Raw genomic sequence first — 14812 nt, forward strand, 5'->3', positions numbered from 1 at the left:
GTTTGACCCCCTCCCCCCGCCTCCCCACCCCTGCAAATGAGGTTTGACCAGCAGAGGCAGAGCCCACCTCTGGCTTAGAATCACTGACATTTAAACTCCAGGCTTCAACCTGTTTACAAGCGGGCTTTCCAAAGGAAGGGGGAGAGGGGGACAGGGCCAAACAAAACACCAGCCGCCATCCCCCCAAACAAGAAGTCACTTTCTGGAGGCTTCACATCAACAGGCACCACCAAAAAGAGAAAGGAACAGGAGAAGAAAACAACGGCGACCGGGCAGCCACCTCCGGTTCTGACAACTCCAAAGGGACACACTTTTAGAAGTGGCTAGCAGGCTGGGAATCCGCAGAGAGGGATCAGAAGGTGCCAACCGCAGAGGGGCGCAGAGATCTCCCCCTACCCCTCAGTCCACCCCCTCTGGGTTTTGTTCACCGTGCTGTCATCTGTTTTTCAGACCTTTTTGCATCTAACATGGTGAAGAAAGGAGTGAAGAAGAGAACAAAGTAACTCCTGGGGGAGCGAAGAGCGCTGGTGACCACCGCCACCACCAGCTCCTGCTGTGGGGCCACCCACGTCCACCATTCACCCGGAGGCTGGGAGGCACAGGCAGATCCTAGCAAGGAGCGAGGAGAGGCAGCCGGCCCTTCCGAGGAGTTATGGATGTTGGTGCATTCACTTCTGGCCAGATCCGCGCCCAGAGGGAGCTAACCAGCAGCCGCCACCTCCAGCTGTCTCCTCGCCTTGCACCAGGTCTTACCCTTCCAGTATGTTCCTTCTGATGAGACAATCCCCAGTGCCGAGAGCTTCAGGACAATGTGGAAATGGATACTGACACATTGTGCCTCAGCCTTTCCCCACCTGCCCGGCTGCTGCTGCTGCTGCTTCTTGTTGCTGTTCTTGGTGTCTTCCGTCCCTGTCACCTGCCAAGCCCTTGGTCAGGACATGGTGTCACCAGAGGCCACCAACTCTTCCTCCTCCTTCTCCCCTCCTTCCAGTGCGGGGAGGCATGTGCGGAGCTACAATCACCTCCAAGGGGATGTCCGCTGGAGAAAGCTCTTCTCTTTCACCAAGTACTTTCTCAAGATCGAGAAGAACGGGAAGGTCAGCGGTACCAAGAAGGAGAACTGCCCGTACAGTAAGTCACAAACGCGCGCTGCCCTCCTTCCAATTATCCGCCCCCACCCCGCACGGGGGGAAATGGGTTCCAGATGTGGCCAGCTACATATTTACGTCCCCAACCCTGTCTAATGATTAAGTGGAATACTTTCACACTACCCCCAAAAAAAAACCGCCCGCTCCCCCCCCCCTGGGCGAGCTCCCTCCACACCCCCACCCCTGCCACCCATCCGCCCGGCTCGCGAGCTTGTCACTCGCCCGACCACGCAGGGCGCCCGAGAGTCGGTGCAGGACCAAGATGCGGCGTTCTATCTGCAGCGCCCTTCCCCTCAGCCCAAGGTTCCCTTCCCTCCCTTCTGGAAAGGGCTCAAGTAAATACGTTTTGTTTCCTTTCGCTGGCGGTCTTGTTAAGCGTTTGGGACAGGCTCCTCAAGCTGAAAATAATTATCCGCCCGTCAATTATAGGGGCTTTATGGGAACTTGATTTAAGAAAGAAAACTCAGTTCCACTCACTCCTCAGCCCCATCCCTTTACCCCACCACCTAGATAGGAGTGAAAAGCATTTTTCTGGTTTTGATTTTTTTTTTGGGGGGGGGGGTCCCTCATGTTGGTTTGAGTGATTGCAGTCCATGAAGTTAGCTTTTCAGGCACCACTATTTGTCTTCTGCCTGCCTCCCTTCGGTAACATGATGCTCCGGTCTGCATTGTCAATAGCATATGCACTGCTTTGTGGGTCCTGTTGTACTGCTTCTTCTGAAACCTCTCATATTGCAAAGCCATACTACTACGGCATAGTAAACATCTGGGACCGGCTTCGCGCAGACCTCACACACATTTCATTGTCATTCTTTTATTTTCAAAGTAAAAGCCATAAATCTGTTTCCAGGGCTGTAGTTGATCCCACAGGGTGAGGTTCTTCTCCTCAGTACAAATGATGCCCAGAATCCCTGTATTTCTTTCTTTCTCCCATTCTCTTTCTGGTTTCCCTTCTTTCTCTCTTCTTTCTGTCTTGCAGGGATGTGGGCTGGGCAGGGGAGGGAGAATGAGGAGAGAAGGGGTGGATATGGTGTCTCTGCTTGGATCAATCCAACAAAACCAGATTTCCCCTTGGCTTCCTTTCCTGGTTACTTTCAAGTGGTGAGACTTATTCACTCTCTATTGATTGTTCTTTGAAAAGATCCCAATGCTATGTAATGACACACTGAAGACAGTAGACAATGACACTTAAACATCTGTAATGACCATTGAGCATTATCTCAATGGTAAATTCCAAGTCACCTTTAAGAGCACTTGTTTTATATGTTAGCTGTTGGGGAATTTCAAGCATATATCTGTCAGCTAACTTAAACCCATGAGACACACATTTCAAGGTTCATTGACCCAGAAAGTCCCAGTTCCCAATGGAATGACAGCAGATCAGAATTTATCATTTTATTTTTAAATGAAGATTTCCAAAAAATTAGACAGCATTGTTGGAGACTCACATTCAAGTTAACTTTGGTCACTTCAGCTACTATTTCCATTTTCTAAAATTAGCAATACATTTACAAGTAATAAGATATTTACAGATAGTTTTTTCAATGCTTTTATTTATGTTCAGGAGGAGAGATAGGAAATACTCTATTGCCTATATTGTTTTCCACTGTAGTTCATAGAAAATGGTTGATACAATGTTAATGATGATTATTTTTGCTTGAAAGTAATTTGTTACCTGAATTCATTAGATATTATGTGTCCCTTTCTTGGTGTTGTTCATTTAGAATTTAATACCTTTGTTTATTTCTAAAATAAACAGTTGTGGTGTCACCCAGTTAGGAGGATGGCAAAGAAGCTGTCCAAACATTGAGCTGGACAGAGTAAGGTGAAAGTAAAAAAAAAGAAAGAAATTTTTTTTTATTTATTTTTTTCGTAGATTGGATTTTTTTTAAGTTTTAGTTGATGGAGGAAACTAAGGGGTATATAAGAAAATTTCAGAGGGTTAACCTTTACAAACTTTCTTCCTTTATAAAATTTTCTTACACTATCTTGATCTCGCCTTTACTACATGTTAAGTGTTTTATGATGTGATTTAAGGACCAGTCTGTTTGTATAACTTAAATTACCACTTTCTAAAATAAAAACTACTCTGTGATGTGCTATTTAGTAAAATCATTTCCAGGGTGCACAGTGAATTTTATTTTTACCCTAAGAGCTAGCTGCAAAACTAAAAATATACCATTTTTAAAACGTACATCAGCTGTGGAAAATTACTGTACAAAATAATGTCTCTTCCATGTGATGAAGTATACTAATAGACCTTTGTAAAATTACAAGCTAAATAGCTTATATTGAAGTGCAACCTTAATGGTTAAAAATGAAGGGGGGAAGGGCGTCCTCTGCTAAATATTGTCTAACTATAAATAATTTAGGCTTTCCAAGAACATCTGTATCAAAACATAGCAAGTGAAAAGTAGAGGTTGAAGTTCAGGAGGAGAGATAGGAAATACTCTATTGCCTATATTGTTTTCCACTGTAGTTCATAGAAAATGGTTGATACAATGTTAATGATGATTATTTTTGCTTGAAAGTAATTTGTTACCTGAATTCATTAGATATTATGTGTCCCTTTCTTGGTGTTGTTCATATAGAATTTAATACCTTTGTTTATTTCTAAAATAAACAGTTGTGGTGTCACCCAGTTAGGAGGATGGCAAAGAAGCTGTCCAAACATTGAGCTGGACAGAGTAAGGTGAAAGTAAAAAAAAAGAAAGAAATTTTTTTTTATTTATTTTTTTCGTAGATTGGATTTTTTTTTAAGTTTTAGTTGATGGAGGAAACTAAGGGGTATATAAGAAAATTTCAGAGGGTTAACCTTTACAAACTTTCTTCCTTTATAAAATTTTCTTACACTATCTTGATCTCGCCTTTACTACATGTTAAGTGTTTTATGATGTGATTTAAGGACCAGTCTGTTTGTATAACTTAAATTACCACTTTCTAAAATAAAAACTACTCTGTGATGTGCTATTTAGTAAAATCATTTCCAGGGTGCACAGTGAATTTTATTTTTACCCTAAGAGCTAGCTGCAAAACTAAAAATATACCATTTTTAAAACGTACATCAGCTGTGGAAAATTACTGTACAAAATAATGTCTCTTCCATGTGATGAAGTATACTAATAGACCTTTGTAAAATTATAAGCTAAATAGCTTATATTGAAGTGCAACCTTAATGGTTAAAAATGAAGGGGGGAAGGGCGTCCTCTGCTAAATATTGTCTAACTATAAATAATTTAGGCTTTCCAAGAACATCTGTATCAAAACATAGCAAGTGAAAAGTAGAGGTTGAAAAAAACTTGATTTCACATGTGGCCAGATAATCAGAATGCTGCTACAATTTCCAGCTGGACTGATTCAGCTGAACTACATGGTATCATTAAGATATTGTCTAAATGTTGCATAATTACATGCAAACAAACTGCCATGCCTACAGGGTAGCCAGCCAGCCAGCCAGCCCACCAAATGGTAACCTGTTAAATATTAGAGTATCTAACCTCTGAAAAGTGTCAGTTCCTTTTCCAAAAACCACATTTCAGTAACATTTTCCTAAACAAGTTATTAATTATTCTCAACACACAAAGCTGTTCTTTTGAGGTTTGCTTATTTGAAGATGAATTTTCTTTGTTAGTTTTGACCCTAATGTTATTGCTGCTAAAATACAGTAACAGCTTATCTAAGAGGTTATATGTTTGTGATATCCTGGGTAATTAAACAACTGTTTTACTGGCTTTTTGCCAGCAAAATGTTAACAAAAGGAAAGTAAGGAAATCACCCATAAGTATTGCAAAATTATTTTAACTTCTATGTCCAAGGCCAGTTCCCAGAAATTGGATGGTTCTAAAAATACTACAAGAAATTCTTGTCACTTTGGGTGATTATTATCATTTCCTTTTTTAGGGGGGTGTATTTTTTATTTGTTACTTTGCCATTATATGAGAATAGAATAAAGAGAGCAGAGATGAATTATGTTTCTCTTGTTAGAAGCCTGAGAAAGCTTGAATAATTTAGAATAGCTGTGGTGTGTCTGTCACTAGATATGTGCAAGCTCATTTAGGTTTTGTTTTATCATTCTTTACATCTAGAGCTTTGCCCTTGAAACATTACCACCCGGCTCCAGTTCTGGCCTCCTAGAAAGGCTGGATACAGCTGTCAGGTACCCTTGCAACTGGGACTGGTTGACTTATTTCTGGACATGAGTAAAACAGCTGTGAGCTTCTCCCATGGTAGCCATGTGCAGAAAGAAAGGAATCTAGTAAAAGAAAATATATCCCCAAACTTGAGACGATTAAGAATGAATATTCCCAAAACAGCAAGTAACTGAGTTTATGGGCCTTTCTGGGAAAGGCATGTGGGTCACAACAGAGGGTAGGTAGTTTGTGCCCGGTCTCTCTAAGTATCTATCTCACTTAATACTCATGATAGTTCTATGATTTAGATATAACTATCTACATTTTTTATTTACTTTGTTCATTTTTAAACTACTGTTTATTTAATAATTTATTTATTATCATTATTTGAATTTGCTCTAGGGCACATGCACTCACCAGAGAGAAGCAGGGAGAGAGGGAAAGTGAGAAAGCAAGCCTCCAGGTATAGGACTTGAACCATGGTCAGACATGTGGGAGTCCAATGCCTTAACCACCATGCCACCTACTGGTCACAACGCACACTTCTGACGTATGAAAACTAAGGCCAAAAAAAGTAAATTGTTCAACGTCATTCAACTAGAAATTGGTAGAAACAAAACTGAAACTTTGATTTTATCTCTCCCAGAGGCACCTCTCTGCTACCTTCAACATTGATTTATTAGCACTGTACACCTCAAATCTATTTTAAAAAAATGATCCAAAACCTTACTTGCTTCTTACTGTGAATACTAATAGTTCTTTAGAATTAAATTGGAACAGAAATGAAATACTTTATCAAATTATCGTTGGAGGCCACAAGGTATCAGACAACATTAGTTTATTTTACAGGTGAAATCACTCTTTTGATATTATGGACACACACAAAATATACTGACATCAATCTCACTTATGTTAACAGAGGTCATTAGGAATACATGACTATTTAGGAAAAATTCATGAATGTCATTGTGTATAGTAATTGTTTACAGCTGAGGGCCAAATGTTTAATTGTTCCCATGTGCGATAAAATAATTTGATTGTAAATACCTGTGGGAAAGAGGTTGTTGCAGAAACTTCTGATATACGACTCTAAAGAGGGAAATATCATAGATACCTAAAGCTATTAATATTAAGAAAGCTTTGATATGATCTACCAATCAAAAACGTACTTTACCACATAAAAATGACAGGTTATTATCTAGAATTAAAGGTTTGCATTGTTAGTTTTTAATCAGGACTAGAGCTTATTGTAGGAAGTTAAAGTAAGAAAAATAATTGTTGAGTAAAATAGGAACTCAAATATTATCTCCTAAATACACAGGTTTTTCTAGGAAGAAAACATGTAGATTATTTACGGTTTCCACTGGTGTCTTATGTAAGTCGAGGTTGTTTCTAGAATTTGGTTGCAGAATTTATAACCGGCAGCATTTAATCATGAGCATGGAGGATTTATGAAGGGAGAAGGCACTGTATTTAATGTTTACATGACATTGTCCTGTTACCTTTACTGCATTCCTACCATATGGACCCTCCGCTTTGATGGCTTTATCATAAATCCATTAAAAATGCACAATTTGAGAGAGTTTCCTCTTCATAAACCTGATTTATAACCATCTACTAGAAGAAACCCAGCAAATAGTTGGCAAGAATCACATGCCTATATTGGAGTATGAGACTCCACAGACTCCAATCTCTAGGCTTGGGGGATTAGGTTCACCTATTACCCAAAGGTATGAACTTTTCTTTAATAACAGGTGTTTTCAAAATGATGTTTGAGTGCAGATTAATTTAAAAAAATGAAAATGAAAAAGAATTATGTCTTATAGAATCAAAGAAACTCTGTCATCTGCATGTTTTCTTCCACATGTTTACTCCCCAGTTTAGAGCAAATAGTCTTATTTCAGGGCATTTCTTTAGAATTTAAAGAACTGAGAGTAGAACATGGATGAGCATTTAAAATTCCTGTACAATTACCTTATGGTCCAAAGCAAACTCTATTTATTATCTAAAGATCTAACTTTCTGCAAGCCAAAAGGTTGGGAAAATAGTTGACAGCTCATTTGAAATGGAACTGATGTTCCTCCCATTTATGAGCTGCCTATGAATATCTACATCTTTCCTAAGCCTTATCCAAAATTACAGTGTCAATGGCATGTCTTTATTATGCTTCAGAAGGAAGAGTAATATATGTATCTTACTTCAGAGCGATTTTAATCTGTCTTAACATTAATTCTGTGAACTTTGCAATGAACAATAATTCAGCTGACATTTTTAGTATTACTGCTTCAACATTTGTCAACATTAATTGTTGATATTTGCCTATTATAAGTAGGTAAAATATTAGCATTTTCCTCCTAGAAATTAAAATCTCTTATCTTCTAGTACGATGGAGTGTAAAAGTCGTGTTTATGTCATCTCAATGCAGTTTTATCATAGTCTACAGAAGTAATGAACTTCATTTTGTCTCAAGTCCTTTATGGAAGAGTATCTCATTCTTTCATGTTACATTGCGATGGTTTAAGATTACTTACATTTGGGACCAGCAGATGGCATAATGGTTACATCGTTGGACTCCCACATAGTCAATCACAGTTTGAGCCCTGGACCCGGCAGCTTAAATCACGTTAGGCGTGTATGCATGTATGCTCAAAACCCCAAGAGGAGAATGGAGAAGAAGGGATTGTGGTGTAGCCATCCCCCCGGGGGATGATTTCTTACTTTCTGTTTCTCTCTCTCTCTGTCTCTCCGGCGAACGCACATGCCCTATAGTAAAAATCTCTCTTAAAAAATAAACATTATTTACATTTGTCATTTGATCAATGGTATTTGTCACTTGGTTTTGAAGATGAAAAACATTTACTTTTTTCAGTTGGCATTCATTTTTCTCAGTTCACATTACCTTTACCTGTGCTAGTCAGTCAGCATGACAAAGAATACCTTAAAATGTGTGTTTAAAATTTGTGAAAGGAAATACACCAGCATCTTGGGAGGCTTCAGTGACACTCTAGTACTGAATTAATGAATACAAAATGTTGATGCTTTGTAGTCTGTTTAAAATCCATTATTTAATTCATAGAGATTTAATACGAATAGAAAGTTTTAAGAAATCCAAAAGTGAACCAGGTCACCCACAAAATAATGGCCTTAAAGGCTTCCTTGCTTTTAAATCAGGTCAGTTGTGTTCTCTCTTTGAACACCATGTTCTAATTGGAACAATAAATCAAAGAAGACACCCAGAGTAGATTCCCATGTAAGGTGGACAACTGGACAGTGACTTTTTACTGCTGCTAACACGTGCATCCAATTACCATTTGATAGATTCATAGTGCTGGCAGTAAAGTATTGCCTCATTTTATAGTTCACCTAATAATTCTTCAACCTAAATCTGTCCACATTTACCTATACCTAATCTGTCAGTATGTGTGTTATCATTAATGAGGAATTTTCGAATGTTTGGCATGCTTCCTGCAATGAATGATGTCATTGAGCTATTAACAAATTATCTAACTAATCCTAATAGAAGGCAAAGTTTTAATTCAGTTGATGTACCCCAAATTTTAAATAATTGTCAATTAAATAAATATCATAATTTCATTACTGCTATCACCTAATTCTGAATAGTATGAGTTAAATACAGTCAAATTCTCAATAGCATGGGTTACTTGCAAGATTCAGAACTTTTTTCTTCTTTTCTAAATCTTTTTATTTATTTATTTAGTTTTTTAGTTTTGCTAGCGAGCATGCGCACTTGTGGGAGAGAGACAGAGGGAGACACAGAGCAAAAGTGAAAAAGCAACCCCCAATGGGACAGTCATTGTGGATCCCATCTGCATTTATCTTTTTGGGATTTGTGGCATGCATGCGCACACGTCTGGTGTGTTTTTTAAGCCACCAGGCCTGGGGCTCAAGCCGCACAGTCAGCCATGGGGGATGCACCTTAAACACCACACCACTGGCTGGCCCATGAACTTCTCTTAAAAGGCATTATTTTAATCTTTCCATAACTATTACTACTTTCTTTGGGAGGCCTTGTGTTAACATGCTTTACTAGCAAATATGAATGTTATTTCATCCTTAAACTTTCTGAGGCGTTGTTCCCATGTGGAGGATAATTTGATATCTTTGTAGTGTCTACAAGTCAAGACTCAGAAATTTCTTTCCAATATTCATCTTCTGAGGCAGTCTGTGACAACCCTGCCTCTAAAGCATCCCAAATCCGGATACTCTCCTATTCCTTTTCCACTCCATTATTTTCTCTTCCTTAGTGTTTGTTTGTTTGTTTGTTTTTGATTCCCTTAGCTTAGAAACCTCCTGTGAACCTCTGAGACCAAGGAAAGTCACTCATTAGAATTACTTAGCTGCCCAGGTGACGTTTAGAGACAAAGATCTGTATATTTTTCTAGCATCTAACACTAATAGTTTATGTCCTATGAATAAAAATCTTCGACAGTGTAAATTAAACTTCTCCATCATGAGCCTTTTCTCATTTTGAATCTCCAGTTAATTCTTCTTTATCTCAATGCACAAGGCCAATTTCTTTTAAGCTCCACCTTTAGTGAAGTGGACAGTCCACAGATAACCTTCCTTCAGAGAATGGATGCTGGTTGTCCCCAAGGTCATCAGCCAGCATTTTCCTCCCGGTTAAATTTCTCTTCCCAATAACTCTTCTTGCAGGTTCATTTTACCTTTGCTTTAAATTTTTTAGTACATGTAACACTCACTGGCCACTTTGTCTTTGTCCTTAATCTCTTGCCTTTGTCTAGAATCCCATAACAGAAAGAAACTGAAGATGATTTAGTTATTTGTCCTTTAGTTTAGTCAACATTTATTACAAAGAAGACAAATGCTGATTTGGAGGTCTTTGATATTTCCATCTTCCAGATTGTCACTGAGGTTATCAAACTTTTCTGTATACTCCTGCCAAATGTTACACAATGAAGATTAAAAAAAAATCCACATTCTCATTAATATTGGATATTAATTGGGAAATAAAGTAAAATAAGCATGCATATGTACTTCAGGTTGACCAAATATACAAATGCACATGTCTCTATTACAATTTTTTTGAAACATCTACAAGATTGAGGCTCTGAATTAATATCATACGTTAAGCCACCAGGCCTGGGGCTCAAGCCGCACAGTCAGCCATGGGGGATGCACCTTAAACACCACACCACTGGCTGGCCCATGAACTTCTCTTAAAAGGCATTATTTTAATCTTTCCATAACTATTACTACTTTCTTTGGGAGGCCTTGTGTTAACATGCTTTACTAGCAAATATGAATGTTATTTCATCCTTAAACTTTCTGAGGCGTTGTTCCCATGTGGAGGATAATTTGATATCTTTGTAGTGTCTACAAGTCAAGACTCAGAAATTTCTTTCCAATATTCATCTTCTGAGGCAGTCTGTGACAACCCTGCCTCTAAAGCATCCCAAATCCGGATACTCTCCTATTCCTTTTCCACTCCATTATTTTCTCTTCCTTAGTGTTTGTTTGTTTGTTTGTTTTTGATTCCCTTAGCTTAGAAACCTCCTGTGAACCTCTGAGACCAAGGAAAGTCACTCATTAGAATTACTTAGCTGCCCAGGTGACGTTTAGAGACAAAGATCTGTATATTTTTCTAGCATCTAACACTAATAGTTTATGTCCTATGAATAAAAATCTTCGACAGTGTAAATTAAACTTCTCCATCATGAGCCTTTTCTCATTTTGAATCTCCAGTTAATTCTTCTTTATCTCAATGCACAAGGCCAATTTCTTTTAAGCTCCACCTTTAGTGAAGTGGACAGTCCACAGATAACCTTCCTTCAGAGAATGGATGCTGGTTGTCCCCAAGGTCATCAGCCAGCATTTTCCTCCCGGTTAAATTTCTCTTCCCAATAACTCTTCTTGCAGGTTCATTTTACCTTTGCTTTAAATTTTTTAGTACATGTAACACTCACTGGCCACTTTGTCTTTGTCCTTAATCTCTTGCCTTTGTCTAGAATCCCATAACAGAAAGAAACTGAAGATGATTTAGTTATTTGTCCTTTAGTTTAGTCAACATTTATTACAAAGAAGACAAATGCTGATTTGGAGGTCTTTGATATTTCCATCTTCCAGATTGTCACTGAGGTTATCAAACTTTTCTGTATACTCCTGCCAAATGTTACACAATGAAGATTAAAAAAAAATCCACATTCTCATTAATATTGGATATTAATTGGGAAATAAAGTAAAATAAGCATGCATATGTACTTCAGGTTGACCAAATATACAAATGCACATGTCTCTATTACAATTTTTTTGAAACATCTACAAGATTGAGGCTCTGAATTAATATCATACGTGTGTGCATATATTTCTTTGAAGGAAGAACCTTTTCACACTGCTGAATGATAATTTTGTTTATTATATGCAGAATCTATGTATGCTAAATGTCTGCCTTACTGTACTAATTATTAAATCAAGCTTATTTTTCCAATTGTTTCCCAATTATAAGTAACTTTGATTTACTGATAGAATTGTTAAAAGAATATTCTGTGACATGGGGAAAATGATACACAGAACACAGATTTGCATACTATTTATGAGTTAAAGTAACCTATAGTTTTAATGCTACTAGCAGCAGTGATTGCCTGATCTGTTGGGCATATTTTTGCAATATCTATGTAAAAGGGTGCGATTTCATAAATATGAAAACAGGTGCTAAGGGATGTTAATTGGGTTATAGCATAAAAACTTGATGAACAATTTAAAACTCAATTATGCTGACATCCAGGAAACAAAGAGAGAGAGAGAGAGAGAGAGAGAGAGAGAGAGCAAAGAACATAAATAAAAATGACAGAAGTCAGAGGCCAGAGGGAAAGTGCAGAGCTAGATGAGAATATAGACACATACTGTGAAAGGAAGAGGAGGAAGATGAGGGTTTCGAACTCCCTGGAAAGAGATCAGGCTAATGAGTCACACTGCAAAGGAGCTGACACGACAAGAAAGGTGTGAGGGAAGTGTAACCCAAGCCTGGTATTCAACTGGATGTTAAATGAACTGACATGAGAACCTGGGAACTAAGAGGAATCCCACAGAAGTCATGCAGCGTGGTATCAGAGTTAAGAAAGGCTCAGTTCTTGCTAATGAGGCAATATAATAGAGAGATTAAAAGTATGTACTTTGATTCAAAGTAATCGAATAGATTAAAAATTTAATACTCAATTATGCAGACATCCAGGAAACAAAGAGAGAGAGAGAGAGAGAGAGAGAGCAAAGAACATAAATAAAAATGACAGAAGTCAGAGGCCAGAGGGAAAGTGCAGAGCTAGATGAGAATATAGACACATACTGTGAAAGGAAGAGGAGGAAGATGAGGGTTTCGAACTCCCTGGAAAGAGATCAGGCTAATGAGTCACACTGCAAAGGAGCTGACACGACAAGAAAGGTGTGAGGGAAGTGTAACCCAAGCCTGGTATTCAACTGGATGTTAAATGAACTGACATGAGAACCTGGGAACTAAGAGGAATCCCACAGAAGTCATGCAGCGTGGTATCAGAGTTAAGAAAGGCTCAGTTCTTGCTAATGAGGCAATATAATAGAGAGATTAAAAGTATGTACTTTGATTCAAAGTAATCTGAGGGATGGGCCCCAAGTGAAAGTGGGCTTTAAAGCTACAGACCTGAATGCCTGTTGCCAGAGAAGAGTCTATGATCTTGGGCAAGTTTTCATCAGTAAAACAAGTATATTCATAATACCTGTCTCTTTCTTGCATGGTAAAGATGAAATGAACTCATTTATTCATTCATGAACTCATATAATACATATTTGAGTGCCTGCTTCTTGTCAGATACTTTGTGAGGTGCTGAATAAATATGGTGTTGGAAAGCATCTCTTTTTGTCACCAAGCATGCACAGCCATGATCCCGGCTGGCTGGGACGCTGAGGGAGGGGATTCTGGGATGAAACCCTGTTGAGGATGCTACTCTTTCTCTCTCTCTCCCTCCCTCCCTCCTGCACTCTCATGAAATAAATATTTTTAAAACATTTTGTTTAAGTTTGTTTCTGCTTTCAGAGAGGTTACATTCCACTAATACTGAAGAAACAAACAAGTTAACCAAAATTGAAAGGACAGCTATGGAAGAGACAAGTAGGGAGCTTGAACAGAAAACTACTGAGAATTACTCAAACGGTGTGGTTAGAGAAGTCTTTGGAAGAGGGAAGGGAGGGAAATCCATGGGGAGACCTGGGTGCCTCTTCAAAATACAAGGAAGGCCTATTGAGACCCGACATGATAGGCATTTGGAGAAATTGAAGTTGATGCATGTAAACCACTTAATGGTGCCTGGCACATAGGCTTTCATTGGTGGATATAATATAAAGAAAAAAGCAATAGATGCTTTTAGTTTCTGGGGAAAGCATAAGAAAAGCAGCTAATAGATGACTTGATTAAATGGGAACTAACAACACTGGAATTAAAGAAGGAGGCAGTGATAATGAAAGTTCCTGGCCTTTTTAAAGAAGGAAAATGTTACAACGACCTGAAATTTTATTTGAAATTGTGGTATCCATAATGTTCTCAAGTTGGTAGCAGATATTTGAAAGTTGAAGGTAATTTGAGATGAGAGCAAGGAGCTGAAACTAAAGACTAAGAGATAAAAACGTGTCCAAGGACACAAGCTATAAACGAGCAAATGGAAGTGAAAAGGACAAGCAAGAATAGCAGCAGAACAGGTAACCCCGGAGGTCCGAAGAAGACAGATTATAGGATGAAGAGCAAAAAGAGAAAAGTAACTCCTTAATTTTAAATATTTTAAAACAAATCTTATCTATCAAGTTATGATATACATATCGATTTGTTTTCTTCAGGAGAGGGAAAGTGAAATAGAAAAAGAGGCACCATGGACAGGGTCTTCACACTGAGATCCTTCACTGACCCAGTAGCCAGCTGGAATCATGGCATGCCCAGAGTGTTCAGGTAGCCCTGGGTCAGGGGTCTGGAGCTTTCCCATACTGTCCCCAGCCCACTGTCGCCAGCATCGCTCAGCAGCATCTATGGTCTATGCCACCACAGCTGGCCCAATGATATAGTTTGGAACCAGAATTACCACCAATGCTCAGTTCTCCACGAATGCTGTAGTTCCTTGTTTCTCATCCTCTGATTGTGACTTTCTAAGTGCGTACCCTCAGAGAGTTGGCAATCCAGAGCTAGAGACAGGAGATCTTCACAGGAATTTGGAAAATAATGTAAGGCAGTTTATGCTTAATGCCAAGAGGCCAGGCAGAATTCAAGTAAACAGCAATCTCTAAGTGAAGGAGGATGTATGACACTGGGGCGTCACACTGAGGTTAAGAGATGTAGACTTAGGTAAGACAGTACTAGTGGAGCCAGCAGATGGCACAGTGGTTGGAGCACCGGACTCCTATGTGGCCAACTGCAGTTTGAGTCTCAGACCTGGTGGCTTGAAATTCAATGCTGGATGCATATGTGTGCTTGCCCAAAATCCCAAGAGGAGAATGGAAGAGAAGGGATTGTGGATTGGCCCTCTCCCGTGGATGGTGGTG

At 38.8% G+C, this 14812-nt stretch overlaps 1 protein-coding gene across 1 annotated transcript in view; it reads left to right on the forward strand.

Moving 5' to 3' along the window:
- Window positions 1-37: 37 nt before the first annotated feature.
- The window catches only part of FGF10 (fibroblast growth factor 10), a 96647-nt gene continuing 81872 nt past the window's right edge, over window positions 38-14812 (forward strand). The window contains exons 1-2 of the mRNA XM_006166938.2: window positions 38-359; window positions 451-1131. Of these exons, the coding sequence (XP_006167000.1) occupies window positions 810-1131 (322 nt within the window). The 5' untranslated portion in view covers window positions 38-359; window positions 451-809. The remainder of the gene's footprint in view (window positions 360-450; window positions 1132-14812) is intronic.

The sequence above is a fragment of the Tupaia chinensis genome, unplaced genomic scaffold (assembly GCF_000334495.1).
Source record: "Tupaia chinensis unplaced genomic scaffold, TupChi_1.0 Scaffold144378_1, whole genome shotgun sequence".
In the NCBI taxonomy this organism is placed as follows: Eukaryota; Metazoa; Chordata; class Mammalia; order Scandentia; family Tupaiidae; genus Tupaia; species Tupaia belangeri.